This window comes from Syngnathoides biaculeatus, chromosome 13 (genome assembly GCF_019802595.1).
Source record: "Syngnathoides biaculeatus isolate LvHL_M chromosome 13, ASM1980259v1, whole genome shotgun sequence".
NCBI classification, from domain to species: domain Eukaryota; kingdom Metazoa; phylum Chordata; class Actinopteri; order Syngnathiformes; family Syngnathidae; genus Syngnathoides; species Syngnathoides biaculeatus.
The window spans coordinates 949618-969609 of record NC_084652.1 but is presented as its reverse complement, the minus strand read 5'-3'; the positions used below and the strand labels follow the sequence as shown (position 1 = coordinate 969609).

Here is a 19992-nt window from a genome sequence, read left to right as displayed (position 1 = left end):
AGAAAACGCCTTTATTTTAGTGGTTGCAAACAACGTAACCCCCCACCTACCTCCCTTCCGAAAAAACGTCTGTTATAAATACCCACTAAAAAGTCTCAAATGCCGGAATTTGAACAGTAAATTGGGAATTTTGGGTTTCAATCTGACATTTTGGGGCAAAATCCTCGTCGGGAATCTGTACAACTGGCAGTTGGCAACTACATATAGGTGATATTTGCTTTTAATTGCACAGCAAACACATTTTTTTTTAGTTTTTGTCTGGAGGGTTTTCTGGGACAAAGCTGAGTTCTAGCTTGAGAATGCATACTAGAATTTGATCAATTGTCTTTAGTTACAATTGAGAAGAAGTGCAGGAGTTTGTTAAAGCACGAGTCCAGGAATTTGCCCGAAATTTGACTTCCCCTTGAATTTGGGTTTGAGACTTTATCTGTGCGTTTTGAGTGAATTTTGGTGGATTAGGTTGTGGAAATTCTTCGTTCAATTTCCACCAGGATATTTTGCCCTTGAGAAACTTGTGAGTTTTTTGGGAGGACACGTTGACGGCCGAATTCGTCCCTTCAAAAACTGGAAACGCTTGCTATTCGTTGGACGGCGACCGTATGTTGTGATAAACACGTAAGAGTCACTTTTTTGCCTGTGAATTTAAGCGAGCGCGCGGCTGACTGGTGACGGCTGCCGGCGTCCGGGCCGAAGAGATGGCGCGGCGCCTCCAAATGAGCGATGGGGTTCGTGCGTCGCCGCCGACGAGGGCCTCGCGGTCGGCCTCCCGCAGCGCTCGTAAAGTGCGCTCTTTAAACTGCCTCGGCCCCTGGGAGAGGCCGGGAAGGGAGGGGAGGACTAGTGCGGAGACGGGGGCGGGGGGAGTCGCCGCCGCCACGCTAATGAGAACTACCAGAGTGCAAACATGCATGGAAATGACTGTTATTCTGTTGATGTGCATTTAAGTGCTTTTTTACTGCCAAGCACAAAGAGAGGGAAATAACTGGTGATAAATGGTACCCCCGAAAAACATTCATTTTCCTCCTCTGAAGAGAAGAGAGAAGAAACGAGGGGGGGGGGGGGGACGATGATGGAAAGGAAAAAGACGCGCACGCTGAATATATTATTTGACTTCAGTCGTCGACAGCCACGCGACGGCGAAGGTGGCGGAAAAGTTAACCTTCTGTGGCGCTCGAAAGGTCACGCAGATGATCGCAGGCCTGATCAGCTCATCAGCTAAATGAGCGACTTAAGTGGCCCAAATTCTCATTAACATACCACCCTGGGAACAAATGAGAAACATTACAGATTTTTTTTTTTCTCCTGAAGTCACTTATTTCATATTTGTCTGTTGCCATGTGAACATACAGAAGGAACAGTTATACAGTAATAGCATCAAGTCACTTTTGAGTTATTTCCCTTGACTTTCTACTTTTTTCAAAAATTGATTATAACCATTTAGTTCAAATTGTAATTTTATCCTATCCTTTATCCTTTTGTCATTTATGATTAAAAAAATAAATAAAAAAACGTCTCCATGACCTGTGAGCAGAATTTTTTTTTATCGCGGTATCTTGAAAAATAATCAGTTTGGCCCCATTTCGTGCCTCTAATTGCATTATTATTTTACAACAGGTGTTTTTGCGGGGAGATGTGACCAAATAGTTTGCCAGGCATTCGCACATGAGCATCGTCCTGCACTACGAGACTCGGAGGGCGCTGGGGGCACGCAGCCTCCCCCGGGAGGAAAATACAGTATACTGTACTTTCTTGACCACATTATTCACTCCAGTTAGCAACAAAATGTAACAAAAAAAAATGGCCATCTCTCTACTTCAAATAAAAGGTAAACATCGATGATAGAAGCGTGCACGTTGCAGGGATTGTAAAAACCACGGGCGCCAACGTACGGATGAACGGTGACGTCGGCGTGCTTACCAGGTAACTTTATCAACTCTCATATTTTTAATTGATTGCACAATCACAAAAATGTAACATCAGACCACTAACATTTTCGTGTAATGGCCACCTGCTGTCCTGTTTTTTTTTTCCTCAATGAGTGAGGTGGGGGCGTTTCTTGGGGCAAACACGAAACAAAAATGAGTCTAGGTTCAAATCCTGCTAACATTTTGAAAAAGTTGCATACCTCCCTTTCCCTCAAATGTGCAAAGTCTTAATTTCCATGATAGTTTTAGTCTTAAATATATTATAACCTTACATTTTTGTCAAAATTATATTTTTAGATTCCAATATCTTATTATTACTTGTAGATAACATGACTTCATTTATACCTTAAAATAAATGTAATCTGATTGTATTTTATACTAAACTAAGATGTAAGATTGTAAATTATTTTATGATAATATTAGTAAAGACCTTAGATAGCATAACTTTAACCTTAACCCAATCTAACTTTAACTTAACTTGAACCTGACCCGATTTGATCTTACGCTTCCTTATCTTGTGTGATGCCATCCATTTTTTTTTTTTTTTATGGCGCTTGTCTCCATTAGGGCAGTGGGTGAGGCGGAGCCAAATACCAGATGACTTTGGGTGAGAGAATACTCTGGACTAAGCGCCACCCGATTCCGGGTCACATAATGAGTATTCATATTCACGTTCGCACCTTTGGGCAATTTAGAGCTTTCAGTGAAACTAACACGCACGTTTCCTGCGGGAAATTCCAAAGCCCACGCAGGAACGTCACAACCCGAGATTTGAACCGAGACCCCCTGGAACGTAAGTCAAACTTTTCTTACGGGCCGCGGCGCTCGTACTGGTGTTGATGGCGTCGTTCCACTGGTCGGCGCTGGACACGGAAAAGGAGCGCTGGTGCATCCCGTCCTTGCTGCCGCCGAACAAGGACGCGCCCGTCTGCAGGGACGAGCTGCTGTTGGAGTGCGGCGCGCCTGCGGAGGAGGAGACAAAAGACGAAACTATCATGAGTTAAACGCACTTGTGAGCCAGAGAAACCAGTCAAAAGTTTTTTTTTTGTTTTTTTTTTTGCAGGAGCACGCACACCCACACAAAGCTCCTCTAATTAGGCCTTAATTAACAAGATACACTCGGAAGGCTAATTATCTCTCCCCATCCCTCTTTCTGCCACATCCATCTCTCCGCGCTGGCGTCAGCGGGCGCACTCCTCCTAACCTCCAATCAGGCAAGCCGCGGACGCCTCGCGTCTCTTTACTAATTCATGGGCTCGGCGGCACCATGCGGGGTCCTTCCTCCCGCTCGCGGGCACATCCAGAAATCACCGGGAACTCAGACTTCTTCGCCATTTATTCATAGTCATAAAAATAATTAAAGCTGCGAGCGGCGATGAACGGGAGGATGGAACGATGGTCCAATCGTGACGCCGTACTCCGGCTACATTTGAGTTTTGTAATTTACTAGCTTCGCCAATCCAGCAAGGACATCGTTTCTTAAACTTTATTGAGCCAAGGAACATATCAACGCACACCAGCAAACAAAAATATCAGAAAATATGAATACAAAGCTTTATTGTACCTACTGACACAAAAAGGAAGAACATTTTATTGTTCTACCCGTTATTATATGCTGCCGGATACAGTACTTGCACCAAGATGTATTATTTGTATGAACTAAATCATTTTGGGATCCAACTCCTGTTCTATTTCGGACATGGGTCCTTGAGATGTGTTTCTAGTGTCCCGTTATGATTTACATCTCCATCTACATACGTTACAAACCGGTGTCGGGGGATATTTTTTCAAACTTTCCGGGGGAGCGACTGCGTAACTTTTGGCGAGTCCAACAATACACGACGTCACCCCCGGGGAACGTGGCTGTGAATAAATTTGTGAATGGTCAGGATTGTTGAAGCGCCCCCAAAAAAGGCTATTCAACGTCAAAAGAACAACGATAGATAAACTCATTTTCCCCCTCTCCAACTCCAAGAGGAAGACCTGATTAATGCACCAAATTTTCCTGGAAATGTGAGGGCAATTAAATCAGAGCACCAGTTTAAAAAAAAAAAACAACAGCAATATGCCTTCAGTAAATATTACATATATATTTTTGTTCCAGGTAACCGTACGAGGACCTTTTATTCGATAATTAAACATTAGCTTGTGATTGAGGCGACGACAGCAGAACATGTACAGTGTGTGCGCGGGCCGCTCGGTAAACTAAGCGGCACGGGCGCTTGTTAGGATAATATGTCCTACTCATTATCCCGAGTAATAAGTGTATCAAATTCACATAATCATGTCTAATTAGTATCGGTAATTATCTTGTTGGGCCCAAGAATATTAATCTCGGGGTCCCAGAGGGGGAGGGAGCGCCATCGCAGCACGAGTGGGAGCGAGAGCGAGAGCGAGGGAATCACGCTGAGGAGCGAAGAGGAAAATTAGCATGCGCAAATCAGAGCAGAAGCCGAGGAAGAGGAGGAGGAGGAAGAGTGGTACTGAGAAGCAAAAAAAAAAAAAAAAAAAAAAAGGGAAACTTTCTTTGAATAGGAATGCGGCAAATGACCCCGACTGTATATAAGTGATAGTAATAAGTATGTAATTAAGGATTATAAGAGGGAATACGTAATAAAGATGTATTACGCAGTTTATTTTCCGGAACTGTAATAACGTTCCTGTGTAACTTTGCCGTGGGATAGCTTTAATTACCAGAATATGTCCCAAACGGGAAAAATCAAACATTTATACAGTATGAATGAATCAGTTGCAGGATGTACGTTTGAAACAAGTAAGATAAAATAAGTCTTGTTATCCACTTAATTACTAACAATTATGAATTTGTGTTTATTTATTAAGGTGAGCAGAGGAACTTTTGCGCCATAAAACTACAACTTTAAAATAAGATGTCATTTCTGGGTGGGTCAGCTGGTAAAGTGTTGGCCTCACAGTTCTAAGGAACCGGGTTCAATCCTGGCCCCGCCTGCATGCAACATTAATTGGACACACTAAATTTCCCCTAGGTGTGATTGTGAGTGTTATTGGTCATTTGTTGCCATGTGCCCTGCGATTGGCTGGCAACCAGTTCAGGGTGTACCCCGCCTCCTGCCCGTCGACAGCCGGGATAGGCTCCAGCACTCCCCGCGACCCTCGTGAGGATAAGCGCCAAAGAAAATGGATGGATGGAGGTCATTTCTGAAGCGTCGCCTGTCCATAACCCTAACCCAGCGACCCTTGTGAGGATAAGCCGCTTGGGAAATGAAAGAACAAATTTATTCATTTAAGTTGTGAAGACAATTATTCGTCCAATTATTAGAGATCGCCACAATTCTCGAAACAACACTGTAGATAATATCGACACCATTGACGACTCACGACAATCTCACGTACGAGCTATTAATTGAGATGCTGCTCTTTGAATAAAGGTAAAATGATTACATATTGTTGCTTTACAGAAAGTTTGACTCGCTCAAGGAAAACAGGGCGACAAAAGAGCTTCGCTTGCTATTTAAAATTCAACAATCACATGTAATTGTCAAATTGGATGCTAATGATAAATGAATTATACATGGCTGTACCCATTAGTCCCCACAGACCACTCCTGCATAAAGGGGACGATAATGTAATTACAGTGGAGAAATAATAATCAGCTTGTGACATTCAAAAGAGCTAACAGCTCCAGCCAGGAGCACGCCTTAGCGCGTTGCCCGGCAATATGGACGCTAATGAGCACATCGACAGTTTTGCCAACTGTCGGTGGGTCAGCGAAGGCATCGTGAGGGTCAAGTGTAAACACGACTCCCAAGACAGATTCAATTACGGGCGTAAATTTCAATGTCGCATGTCGAATGTCTGAAACTCCATCCATCCATTTTCTTTGCCGCTTATCCTCACAAAGGGTCGCAGGGAGTGCTGGAGCCTATCCTAGCCGTCAACGGGCAGGAAGCGGGGTACACCCTGAACTGGTCGCCAGCCAATCACAGGGCACATCGAGACAAACATCCGTACTCACAATCCCACCTCGGGGCAATTTAGAGTGTCCAATTAATAATGCATTTTTGTGGGATGTGGGAGGAAACCAGAGTGCCCGGAGAAAACCCACGCAGGTACGGGGAGAACGTGCAAACTCAACACAATCCGGGATTGAACCCGGGGCCTCGGAACTGTGATGTCAATGCTTTACCAGCTGATCCACCGTGCCCCCCACATTAAAAGTCATTGTGCAATTAAAATATGACATACTAAGACAATTTATACATTAGGGCTGTCAAAATTAAAATCCAAATTAAATGCATGTGATTAAGCAAAAAAAAAAAAAAAAAAAAATCGCATTAATCACGTATTAACGGCGATTAATCACACAGATTAATGAAACGCACGACGCAGTCTTTACTTTAACGGCGGAAGGAAAAACGTGAAAGGAGGCACACGTTGCTACAAGGTCAGTGATCGGGTCAAAGATGACCAAACTTTCTTAAAACGTCACCCAAGTGGGATGTTACGTAAAAAAAAAATGTCCTTTACATATAGTGCACCTGTGATTTATTGCAATTATTCAAAAATTCTAAAGTGTGCTTAATCTGATTGATTTACAGTCCTAATGCATTATAAATACATACATATAACAATAACCTGTCCTGGCATCTTTTTTTGTCATTTTCTTTGGTTTATTACATACATATTTCAAACGGGTCAATCTGACGGGCGACATAATAGGAGGCTTAATTATCCAAAAATGTCAGAAACAAGGAAGGAAATCTCACTAAACATCGTATCTCCTGATTAAAGCCATTACTAACGATTTCGCGACACGTGTGCGGAATGAACCGCCGAACCAAATACGCAGCCAGCAGGAAAATGTTTCCGCATAAAGATAGAAGTATAGATATTCTCCAGCGCAGTGTGGGGGAGGTGATAAGTCGAAGCGATGGATTAAGAGGGGAGCGCCTCGGCTCTCTTTAGGCCAGAGCCGTCAGCGAGCTGATGAGCCGTGACGAGGCCCGACCCCTCGGTGGAGTTGTTGCGTGCCATTATGTACAAGTATTGGCATAATGACGCCTTGATGCTAATGCGGGGCCGGGCAGCACATCATCTGCCTCCGTGTAATACGCCGCTATCATCATCATCATCATCATCATCATTCCGACCAACGCGCTGACGTCCCGCGACGTCCTCCCACTCCGGCCTCTCCACATACCCAACAATGTCGTCTCCTATCGGGTGCATCTAGCCATGCTAGACCACAATTAACATTTTTAGTGTGTATTTTTGCTAAATTGAATTGGTTAAAATTTGCAAATTACAGTGTGTATAATATTTATTGTGAATTCACTAAGTCTACCGTGGAAAGAGGAGAAAAAAAATGATTGAACAATTTATGTTGCTGTAATATAAAAGTCATAGCAATAATGTAATAATGTAATAAGCAAGTACAGCACGTCCCAAATTTGGAGTTTTCAGTTTCTCTCTGCAAAAAAATGTGTAATGAACATTTTGCTTGGATTAAAAGAAGAAAATGAATTAACCTAATAGCAACAAATCTTCAAAATTTCATTTTGGGAGAGTGGCAATCATAAACTTGTCTTGTGGGAATTATACGTATGATCTATGACCAATTATTGCGTTAATTATACCGGAAACTCATTTTAATACATATAAATACTTTCAAAAACTTGAAAAAATATTCTTACTTTTTAAATTTGTTTGACTAAATACAAGAGAGTTGATTAAAAGTGATTAGCCCTCGTACAGTAGAGCCTCGGTTCTCGACCACAATCCGTTCTAGAAGGCGGTTCGAAAACCAATTTGTTCAATAACCGAATCATCATTTCCGGGGGTTTTTCGGGGTTTCGACCGAATTGACAACAACAAATCGTGCCGTGGGTGGGTCAGCTGGTTTGGCCGCTCGCGTTCTGTTATTTTCGGCTATGGTCGGGGGCGTTTGAGTACTGATTTTCGTTCAAAAACACAAACAAAAAAATCTAAAAAAATTTCGTTCAAAAACCGATTTGTTCTAGAAGGAGGACGTTCGAGAACCGAGGCTGTACTGTAACACAGTAGTCTTTGGTTTACTTAACCACAGACATCCAGAAAAAGCTGTTGCCAAATTGTTTCTGGTTAAAGGTGCCTTACTTTAACCATGATCCCTCACCACATCGTAGCTGTGGTCTACTTTGTGCTGGCCGAAATGTTGTAAAATGACCAATGCTAAAATGCTGGTACGTTAGCATCAGAGCTCGTCTGTCACGATGTGTTGAATGACTCGTGTCATTAACTTTATCCATTTCTTCTGCCGCGGTCGCAGTCTGCCATGAACATTCGTGCGGGTCTTTCTCAAGGAAGACTTTGCTCCGCGGAGTTCATCGTTCATCTCAGCGATTCATATCTGATCAGCTAGTCGCTACTGCACAAGTGTGCACGCGCAGTCAGTCAAAATGGCGGCAAAAGTAAAGGAAGTAAAGGAAGTGGCCGGATGACTGTGCTGCATGTTAGAACAAACTGCTTTCCTTTATTTCCACTCAAATGGGAAAACTTTAATTGAGGACTCGTTTTGTTTTTTTGAAATGGAATTCACGAAGCAATCAGAATTGTTTCCTAACACGAGTTGGCGCATATCTGACAGTGGATTCACGCTAACTGCGAGGCTGATACGCAAGTTTCAGCGCGACCTTTGTACGATTTTTCATGCAACAGGAACACGTTTCTTTTTGATCGTCGAGCTCGAGGTATTTGCACCGCTTCCCCCTTGGAAGCTTGACTAAAAGTGACGAGGGCCTATTAATACTCGGACGGCGCGCATCTGTCAGTTCAAACGCCCTAACTGGGGGAGACCATATCGAGAAAGCTTCTGCACAGCAGACGGCAGAGGAATTAAAGGTGTCCGCCTGGCAACCCGCTCTTCACTCTTTGCTCTCCGTCTTCCCGTCTTGCTCGCCTCGCCCCACGCCGCCCCGCCTCCGCCTCAGCGCCCCGATCTCTCCTGCCGGTGATTATAAAGGTCCTCAGATGCGAGGGATGCACGAGGCAAAGACAAGGCTTGTGATTTAGTTGCCCTGAATGACAAATTACTCCTTTGTTCCCCTCATCAATTGCATGTCTAATGAAATCAAAACCCCGATCGCATAATCAGAAGAGGGTCCTCCACCCGGAGAGGAGACCTGATGTGATTTGTAACCTTTCTTTCGCTAAGTGGAGATGAAGGCGAATCTCCCCCGTATTGTTCCCAGATGCGCACGGCGACCGATAACATGCGGAATTTGCCTTCGAGGCGACGCGTCGGAACCGGTCGGTGCCGTTTTACCTGACAGAGATCTCGCCCTGTTCCAAAGCGGGATCGACCGCGACGGCAAGCTAATCCCTCTTCTGTGCATTTTGACTAATTGACCCGTTCGGCGGTGCCAGCGACCTGCCAGGACAGCGCTGAGGGGGTCCCGGGCTTTTTGGCTCTGAACCCAGTTTCCCGGCCACTTGGCTCGAACCAGCACCTGGCTCCCTCAAAGGAGGCGTGGGGGTGGGGGGGGTGGGGTAATTATTATTAATTAGTTTTAAATGCGGCCCTCTTTGGCCAATCACTGTTTTAGCTTGCCAGCTCGCAGCTTCACCGAGAGCTTTATTTTTAAAACTTGAACCACTGCCATGATGCTTTTGATCACACTGAGCTCCTCACCCCTGCAGAGAAATAACTAGGACGTAGGCTGAGGCCACATCGCAACAAAAACAACGTTCCCTTTTCTTTGCAGCACTGCCATTTTCTTTAAATGCATCGCTGATGAAGGAGCACCAGCACGCTCGCGGCGGCCGCTCGTTAAGGTCTCATTGTGCCACGCTAACCATGAACGAGGCAACTAATATGCATTTGCGGGCCACGGAGAGCACGCAATTAACCTGCCGGGATGCGCGCATTTTACGATGAATCACAAATGCGAGAAAGAGGGAGTACAGTAATGACAGAGTCGGGGGGGATTTTAAGTTTTAATTTGATCAAACTTGGGTCCTCTCATTTACCAAACATGTCATCCAAAGATGGCCGATTTGGGATCAATCCAACATCCCAATATTTTAAGAGATTTGGTGAGAATACTTGCGGAGCATAAAATATTTTTATAGATATTTTACAGCATTTTTAGCATTTAGACTACCTAAAATTTTAAATATTGATGAAAGTTTTGACTTTTCCTGTATGGTGTTTGGACACAATTGGAGAAAAAAAAGTTCTAAATGCTTTTAAGCAGCAAATGTGTAAGTGGGTCATCTCAACATAAATGGTTTAATTATGCTTAAAAAAAAAAAACATACTTAATTATTCCATTATATTTCTGCAGATATATTAAAAATGAGATCAATAATTTAAAAGATCTACATATAATTTTAATACTTTGGGAGAATTTAATTTAAAAATTAACTAGAATTTGTTAAGGCTTAATTAAAGTCTTTATTTTGATCAAAGGATCCTGTCACACGTGATTTGTATTTATATATAAATGATAATTATGTAATAGATATAAGGGTTGTATTGCAACACTATGTGTTTTGGATCACCGTGTTTTATTTCTGTACAGCAGCAGTCAATATTTTGAACTTTCTTATGCAACTCTGAAAATCTGAATTGTTTTTATTGAATCTTATCTTTAAGATCAACTGTTTGTTCCGTTGTTTGGACGTGACAAAATCGGATTTGTTACATCCTCACATCGCGGCCTGTACGGTACTGACCGGTCACAATAGTTGCTACGGCAACAATGTAGGGCGGCGATGCCATGTCCAAACATGAATATATGAGTAGCAAAAACATAAAAAACACGTTAAGTTCCATCAGAATATAAAATCATCTTTTATGTGACTTTTACTGTTCATCCGACTTCATAAAATTGAGACCAAGCTGGATACAAATAAAAAAGGAAACTTTGACAATGTAAACAAGGTCACAAAACGGCACCTGTGTTCCCGATGCCCAGTTGCAGGGCACTTCGGTCCTTGGTCATCCCGTTGGTCTTGGGGCTGGCGGTCGGGGCGACAGTGGGGGCCACCGCCCTGGGGGGTCGCTTCCCGGGTACTTTGACCGTCGTCCGCAGCAGGTCAATCTCCTTCCCGTGCACATTCTGCATGTAGTCCTGCGGTTACAAAGACAGCCGTCCTCACAATGGAGGCGAGCAATCAACCAAGACCAAAACGGAGGAAAGATGGGAACGAAAACAAAAAAAAAAAAGTCCATTTGCTGCTCATTAGTAACAGCCGTTATATGGCGAGTCCCAGAAAATGTAACATAATGCCACGTCGGAATATCCAAGTGTCCTACACAAATTGAATTAAAAGTGTTTCATGTTAAAAACTGGAACATTCATTTCTTTTAAAATATCAACTACCCTTTTAAATGTGTGAGTCTCGGGCTGTGAGCTGTGGCCAACAGCAGGTCCGTTAATTGTGCTTATGAAACGTTGACTGTGTTCATGTATGAGACAAAACGTCTTAATTGACAGTGAACGTCATTCGTCACGTATCGTAAAAAATTAACATTAAACATCTCATTAAAATACGATGTCATTCAAATGAGAATTGGCTGCGTTGTTTGGACTGTGAAATGGTGTAAATGTTTTGGGCCACCCGGCGCATCATCGCCCGCGCCGCCTCACAATGAAAGCAAACGCTCGTTCGCTTTCAATTTGTTTTCGAGCCCAAATGTGGGAAGCCGGGGTGAAAACCATCGGGCTCAGCAGAAAGAAAAACAGAGCGAGGCGACGCCGGCCGTCTTTTCCGTCCCCCCACCGGCTCCTCGCTTTTATTACCAAGTCATAAAGCACTCATTTCTTTCCCGAGACTCCTTGCTAATTACCCAGTGAGCGCTCTCATTTCGTTTTATTGCGGGAATTAACAGCCAGATCGAAGCGTGCAAAGCTATTAAGATGTGTGATTAAGCCACATTCAATTAGTTTCTACAAACAATTTAATTGATGTAGCAGATAGAATTAACAGAAGGTGATTGTGTGGATGGCTTGGCTGGCTGTGAAATTAAAGGATCCCGCTCGCTCCCCCGTTCGTCTCTCTCTCCTTTTCCCAGCCTCTCTCATCCCGCTCCCCCCTCCGCCTCGCACACTTCCTCGCTCCGCGGCTCCGAACAAGCTGTTACGGGAACTAAGGCAAACCTCATTCCCGGTTCCCTACGCGAGCCTGCGCGTTCATAGACCGGCCCGCTGACCCGTGGTGGCTGTAATGATCACGAGATAGCGAGTTCAGTCAATTACGTACACCGCTGTAACGGCGCGGCTCAGCTTGTAAATTAAGACGCTCGCGAACGCGACGGACTCCGTTTGCTCCGAGGCTGACCCATCTCGTTAGACAGGCGACGTTAATAGCTTTCATTTCTTATCTTGTCTGAACAGATGCTCGAACGCCGCAGTCCCCGATAGACCGGTTTCCGGAACGCCAGACGGGCTGAAAAAAAATATTAACCGAAGATTCGTTGGATTAGAGTCGGAAGTTTGATTTTGATAATCGGGTGAGGCAACAACAGCGCCAGTATGTGCAATGGTGAGTGGTGTTATTAATGTGTTATTTGTTGATAGGCCAATCTGTCAAAGTATTGCTTTGCGTGAAACTGGGCCGAGGCGGGTAAAAAGGTTGAGGACGGACGCTCTGAAGAATCAGTGAGTCGGTACATTTACATAGGAGTAGAGGTAAAAGAAGTCCAAAAGAAACAAGTCTTCTGATAACTGTGATCCAGATTTTATTGTGCCAAAATGATCTTAAGAAAGTGGTTAAATGCGAACTCCCATGGCAAAAAGTTCGTTTGCATGACAACAGCGTTTTTGCGGTCTAAAAGCGCAAACATTCAAGTGCGCATGTCTTTTACCATGTGGCGAGCTTTTTCCTTTGATATGTCTCACCAAGTATTAAAGTTGATCCTGTAATATTTATTGCACAAATTCAGATTTTTTCATTCATAAAATTGGGAAATGAAATGCTGATGAAGGTGGTACTAGGAGCGCTAAGTAATTACCTTCGGTGGTACTTGGTGTGCAAGGTTGGAGGATCCCTCCTGAATCATGTGTGGTAAACAGCAAGTTGGACAGAGCCAAAGACTTCGTGATAAACGGATCAATAACCAATTAAGAAGTTTGCAAACCGAGGAGCAATTGATTAGGTTGGGTGTTTGAGGAAGGGCTCAAAAAACATTCACCACAGTAAAAATGGCAAAGACAACAGTTTTCAAACACAATGTAGTGTAGTTACCAGACAAACCAAACTAGCTTCTTTTTTTTAGCCTAGCTTTTTATACCACTACTATTGTTTGCATTATCCAGAAGTCTGGGTGCCTGGCGGCACCATGCTGCCTCTCCTAGGTGAGTCTTGGTATTGCAACAGACATCTGGTTTATGGGAGTAGCAGACACAACGATTGCTGGTGGGGATACAGTTACGGTATGTGCGAGGTGTGTTGGTCACGCAACACGAAAAGATAAGTTGCCGCGCAGTTTTTCGTCATTATGGATGATTACTCCCTTAAAATGTCTGCGTAAACATACAGGCTGACAAAGGAAGAGCCGTAGATAAAGACGGACGTTCCTCGGCGTGGCACCGACAGCACGTCGAGTGTTTAAGCCCTGCGAAGGACCCGGCGGGTCTGTGACAAAGACGGATGTGGAAGGCCGGTCGGGCTCAGCTGCCACGCGGGGGGGAGCCATTACCAGTACGAGGCAGCGTGCAGCCCGAGCGCGGCGGCGTCTCCATTAGCTATCGGCGGGGAATGAGCGCCGCGGGAGGGAAGAGATGACCACCAGGACGCCCTCTTGCCTAACACTAATGCCTGAGACACCAGAGTGGCTTAAACAGCCATTATACAGCAATCAAGCTCGGGCGAATCATTAGCTACGTGTTTGTAATCGACTTTGATGCAGCAGCGGTAGTAAATGTAATCGCATAGAGAGGAGAGAGAGAGGGAGAGAGAGAGAGAGAGAGAGAGAGTGAAGCTCATCAGTCGGGATGAAGGGAGCGGACCGAACCAATTGAAAAAGGAAATGGGACGCGAGGAGGGGGAGGAGCTGCAAGTTGCGAGAGCGACGATACTCACGTGTAAACTGGGGTGATAAGTGAGGAGGCCGTTATCGCACAGCGTGACGTACTTCTTCTTCCACTCCTTGTTGAGGGATTTGCCACTCCGCTTCAGGAGGATTCCCTGGAAGAGGCGACATCAGGCGCGGTGAGCGGCAGCCGTCAACGGACGTTAAACACCATCAAATCAGCCAGCGTCGCAATTACGCCCGGCGCTCGGGCGCGGCGAGAGCTCCCCGGAAATTGTACGAAATGTTGAGCGCTCGTTTATGTCTGAACTGGATGTTTTCCGAGCAGAGGGAGCATTGCGGCGCTTTCAAGACCAGTTTTGTCACGAAATTACAAAAGATACTCCACAAAAATAGCCGACACGCTGGACTGAAAATGGCCAAGTCACAACAATATTCCAGCTTTCGTGCAGTTTCAGTTTATCTTGTTATATAATAGATAGTCAATGTCTTGTAAAAACAGCTTCTTTTCTTAAAAACTATAATTAGTTACACGGCTCCTGGAAGCAGTCACCTGATCGTGGTGGAGGGTTTTGATCCTAGGAGCTAAATTGTCTGGAGCTTCATGTTCCTGGTAGGTAGGGACCAGACAAAGCTCGGCCAACTCTTCTTCCTGTGTTCGAGAAGGTGGTTGAGCGTGTCCCTCAGGGAGTCCTGTGGGGGGTAGTTCAGGAGTAAGGGGTACTGAATGTCCTGATATGGGCTGTTCGGTCTCTGAGTTTGATCCGCATCACCGGCAGCAAGTTGGACTCATTTCTGGTGAGAGTTGGACTCCGCTAAGACTGTGGTTTGTCACGGATTCTGTTGATTAATTTTATGGACAGAATTTTTAGGCACAGCCAAGGTAGAGGGTGTCCAGTTTGGCGGCCTCTGTATTGCATCTCTGCTTTTTGTGGATGACGTGGTTCTGTTGGCCTCATCGAGCCGTGATCTCCAACTCTCAGTGGAGCGGTTTGCAGATGAGAATCAGAGTTGAAGTATCTTGGGGTCTTAGGGTGGAAGAATGCCGCGGGAGATCGACAGGTGGATCGGTGCAGCGTCTGGATTTTGTATCGGTCCGTTGTGATAAAGAGGAAGCTATGCAGAAAGGCTAGGTTCTGTATTTACTGGTCGATGTCCTGGTCCTACCCTCAGGTATGGTCACGACAGTAAGAACAAGATCCCAAATACAAGCGGCCGAAATGAGTTGCTCTCCGCAGGGTGTCCGAGATCTCCATAGAGATGAGAAGCTTGGTCCTCCGGGAGGGGCTCAGCGTCGAGTCGCTGCTCCTCTGCATTGAGAGGAGCCAGATGAGGTGGCTGGGGCATCTGATTCGGATGCCTCCCAGGCGCCTCCTCGATGAGGCGTTCCGGGCACGTCCCACTGGGACGAGACCCCGGGGATGACCTAGAACACGGTGGAGGGACTACGTGTCTCAACTTGCCGGGGAGCGCCTCGAGATACCTTAGAAGAGGTGGATGAAGTGGCTGGGGAAAGGGAAGTCAGGGTATCTCTGCTGAAGCTACTTCCCCTGCGACCTGACCCGAATAAGCAGGAGAACAGGGGTGTCAAACTCATTTTTGTCGCAGGCCACATTGAAATTACGATTTTTTTCAACTATTATTCATGTTTGGTAACACAAAAATGCTTGAAATTTTATCACTTATGACAATTTGAAATTTCGTTACATTAAATCATAGAAGTTGATGATGATTTGCCTTCGCTGGTCACATAAAATAATGTGGCGGGCCGGATCTGGCCCCCGGGCCTTGAGTTAGAAGATATAATTCGCTAATCAATTTGATCTTAATTATAAACAATAAAAAATAATGTGTTTTTTTGACCCCCACATATTTTACATATATATTTGAACATCTTCACTTAAATCTGACCAACCGTAACAAACACTTATTTTTTTAACTCCACAATATATAACAGCTCTTGTGCAAAAACACATTCCACAAAAATGGCCGAAGCGCTCAAGATAATTCTGACAATCAAAAACGATTTCACTGCAAGATTGCAGAGCAATGAGGTAAAATATTATGTATGTATATCAAATGTTCTACACTTCACAGTAAATCTTAATGACAAACTTAAGATATACATTCAAATCAATGATTAAAAAAAATACCTCCAACAAGTCATTTTCCCCCCATGAGTTTTTCCAAACAATATTTCAAATGTAACAATTTTCATTGAATTAAATTTTAAAACCTCAATTCAAAATGAGTATTTGAATGAAAGTGAGACAGCAATGACATTAAAAGTCCCTCAATGTTGCCTCCATCTTTAGTGATGCAAGTGGCTCGATGTTCCTTTGGGGCGCATTCAGATCTCCTCCCTGCATTCATACACATAACACGGCGAACTCTGGAGGACCTTTCTAATCCGGGGGATTAGGGAATGTGATCACCCCCCCCCCCTTTTTTTTTTTGGACTGGTCTTTATCATCCGAGGTCGCGGCGGAGGGCGCGGCGCAGGGGCATTTAAGATTTTTCTTATCTCCCGAGTGAATCCGCTGGTAAACAAAGCAAGTTCCTCGGCTGGAGGTGACCAAACGCTGCTGAGCGCGAGGGCCGGCGGCCTCTCTGGGGTTAAATGCTGAGGAGGGGCGTGCTTAATTAGGGGATTAAACGCGGGCAATGTTTGTGCTTTTACAGCCACCGGCCTTCTGAAGTTTCATGTGTGTGTGTGTGTGGTGGAGAGGAGGGGGGGTGCATTTGCTCGCAAGGCCCAAACTGCGGTCTTTAATCCTGATTAACACATCAGGAAGTTGACCGTCGGTGACCTGGGCACCAGGCTGTTTGCCGACAATCATCCTAATCCCGACCCTCCCTCGCTTGCGTGCGTGTGTTCGAGCTGCATCGCGGAATTCACGAGTGTAGCTATTTTATCTTTACGGATGAATAAAAACCCCACCACAGTTTTCATGTAACCGTCATTTTAATTTTAATATCTATATTTTGGCTGCATTATTTCACACATTGTAATCAGTGACTTATCTGCCTTTGTTAAAAAAATCAGCCAAATTGTGCTATTATTTTGTAGTTACAGTAATTTTGTGACTTTGTGCATGTATTTATTATCAATAACAATGGCTTGGATTTAGATATTTAAGTGAATTTAATTGTAATTATTTGAAACAATTTAGATTTTGGGTATTCATTTGAATGTTTTTTTTTAATAATTTTAAATGTTAAATTGGCCCAACAAAAACACTACAAAATAAAATTGTGCAGAACTAGTGCAAATAATAGTATGAAAATATAGATAAAGATACAGCATGCTGAAAAAACTAGTTTGTACGTAATTCCCATATATTTCCATGATTTCTTAGTTGGCATATATTATTTTTCCATCCAATTTCTTATCTTGAATTTAAAAAAAAAAAAAAAATCAGTAACATTTACTAACTCCATTTCACTTTTGTAAATACAATTAAAAACTCTCACAAAGAGAAGCTCCCTGGCAATCTGAATTTTAAATAAACAATTAACTTTCTTTTTCAACAAACTCTTTTCCCTTGCCAAAGTTTTTCCAGGTCAACTTCAAAAGTGCTTTTAACAATTACTTTTCTTTTATGGACGCTTTTACGGTAAACTTTGATGATGTCCTTCAGCTAATCACCGCCCCCCCCCTCCCCCTTTCTCATCGTCATCAATAAAATAAATGTAAACAAGTTAGAACGCCGCTCTCTAATCGCAGCGAACAGAATGCCGGCGCCGCCGGGCGACGTCACGTCGCGTGTTCGACACCGAAATATGCTGTTCATCTCGTGATCTCAGTGGGGCGTGCACTAATCTATACGTGCAATCAGAGCGCGCCGCTTCTTCGTATTATTCATCAGTGAAGCGGATCAATAGAAGACGCTGCCGTGATAATGTGAAAATCTTTAACAACGCACGGGACAATTTTTCATTTGGGTCGCATCCGGTTGCCGACAAACGACAAACGGGAGGAACGCTCGTGAGTGTGTCGTATTAATGTCGCGCACCAGAAACACTGGTGTATAATTCGCACTTAGATATTTGATGAAACACATAAAATATTACGTAATACTCCATATCAAAGCGGTACTGTGTGTATGTATATATATATATATATATATAAACTAAACTAAAAATAGAATATGTCTGACACTGGGGTATTCGATTCATTTATGTAAAAAATGTGAGATAATTTGAAATTACAAACGGGGCACGACGGACTAGTTGACGCAGCGGCGTAAGAATACGTGGTCGCGTGGCACAAAAAGATTCGCTCCTTTATTGTCCTTTATTATCTTTTTTTTAATGTCATCATTTAAAGGAAGCCTATGACATTTTTCATCCACTGATATGAAGCGGAGAGTTTCCCAGGGATGCGCACAACCACAGGTTATGAACGCCTGCATCTTAATAGAGTCATCAATATTTCTTTCAATTAGGCTTAATAAACAAACAACAAATAATCATAATAATAATAAGTTGCCACATCCGTCTCTCCTTAACACACAACCGCAAAAACAAACAAAAAAAATCATACAACAAAAAGGCTGTTTATATCAGACGTTGAGAGAGAAATTTTTCACAAAAATCCCCCGAAAACAGTTTTCACAACGATTCCTTTATGCTTCTTCATTAATATTTTTAGCGCAGTGTTTTTCAAACTTTTTACCTTCAGTATCGAAACAGAGTTGGCGCACCGCGTCTTCCCCACGCACACCATCGAAAACAAGAAAAAGGACAACAAACGGTCCCGGTTTAGGAGCTCCTGCCGTATCATAACCGAGACTAGACCAGGACATAAACATATCAATATTTTGTCCCCGTCTTAATAATGGTTACTGATCCTCATTGATGGGACCAGTTCGTGTGTGTGTGTGTGTGTTTGCTGTCGACACTTCTTCAGCGGTGAGTCCATTGTTATCCTTCCTCACTATATTTATAGATGGGAGGGGGGAAGAAGCAGTGTGGAGGGGGGCGAGGGAGCGCCTGCCTTGTGTAATTTAGCCCCACTTAAAGGGGTGGGGGTGGGGGGGGTAGCGGTAATTAAGCTCACATTGACACTTTGATCCCCTCTTGATTGTCCATTTGACCGGCCTGCAGATCAGTTTTAGTCACACTACTTCCCCTCCCGACACCCCCCCTGCTGCCCCCACCCATTGAAAAAACTCCTTTGTAGATAAAGAAAAAAAGGGGAAGGAGACGGGGGGGGGGGGGGTTGTCAAAAGTTGCCATGATACTTTCATGGTAATTGGACTTTAGGAAGGTAGCGCCGCATGATGTGTTGCTCAACAATGAGAGGGATTTACTGTCCAGATGCCGCTGAGGTGCGTGCGCTTGAATTTCTGCTCATCTGGAAGAATTACATTCATCCAGTTTTAAAAGGTGAGAAAGGAGAGCTAATGCAAACACAGAGGGCAGAAAGTTAAAAACGCGTTTAGCAAATGTTGCGTGCCGCAAATGGCCGCTCGTCATTGTATAAAATGCAAGACAAGCTGCTCTTCATTTATTTTGAAACGCCATCAAAGGGCTTGGAAAAACTTGTGGGATTAATTCCTCACTTTTGAACGCCTTTGACCCCGTGACCCTTGTGAGGATAAGCGGCAAAGAAAATGGATGGATGATTGAACGCCTTTGAATTGAATGTGTATATATAAGAAAAGAACATCCAGAATGAGTAATAAGTAATTACTAATGAGAGGCTTTGTCTCTAATTATGAGTGATGAGTAACCTAACCCACGCAGAAAAATGAACTTTATTAATTATTTAACCCAATATGTAACTGATATTATGACTCAGTGTATTTTTAAGGACTCATTTCTATCATTTATTTATTTTGTATTTATGTTCAAAACCTTGCACCAGCGGCATTTTATTTAGTAGGTCGTGTATGATACAAAAAAATAATGAAACATACTTAGTGCAATGGCCAAGATTTAATGCAACCTTGCGTGTAATATTTGGTCAAAGTTAAAAAAAAAAAAAAAAACGCCACATGATCATCAACAAACTGGATATTAAATTATCACAAAAGTTTGAATTGTAGTTGCAAAGAATCAGGGTAA

At 43.7% G+C, this 19992-nt stretch overlaps 1 protein-coding gene across 5 annotated transcripts in view; it reads right to left on the bottom strand.

The window, feature by feature from the left end:
* agap3 (ArfGAP with GTPase domain, ankyrin repeat and PH domain 3) overlaps nt 1–19992 on the bottom strand; it is a 151296-nt gene that overhangs the window by 37848 nt on the left and 93456 nt on the right. For all 5 annotated transcript variants that reach the window (XM_061840403.1, XM_061840405.1, XM_061840406.1 and 2 more), the window contains exons 10-12: nt 13971–14075; nt 10843–11017; nt 2739–2888 (exon numbers count right to left, since the gene is read on the bottom strand). In XM_061840403.1, the coding sequence (XP_061696387.1) occupies nt 2739–2888; nt 10843–11017; nt 13971–14075 (430 nt within the window). The remainder of the gene's footprint in view (nt 1–2738; nt 2889–10842; nt 11018–13970; nt 14076–19992) is intronic.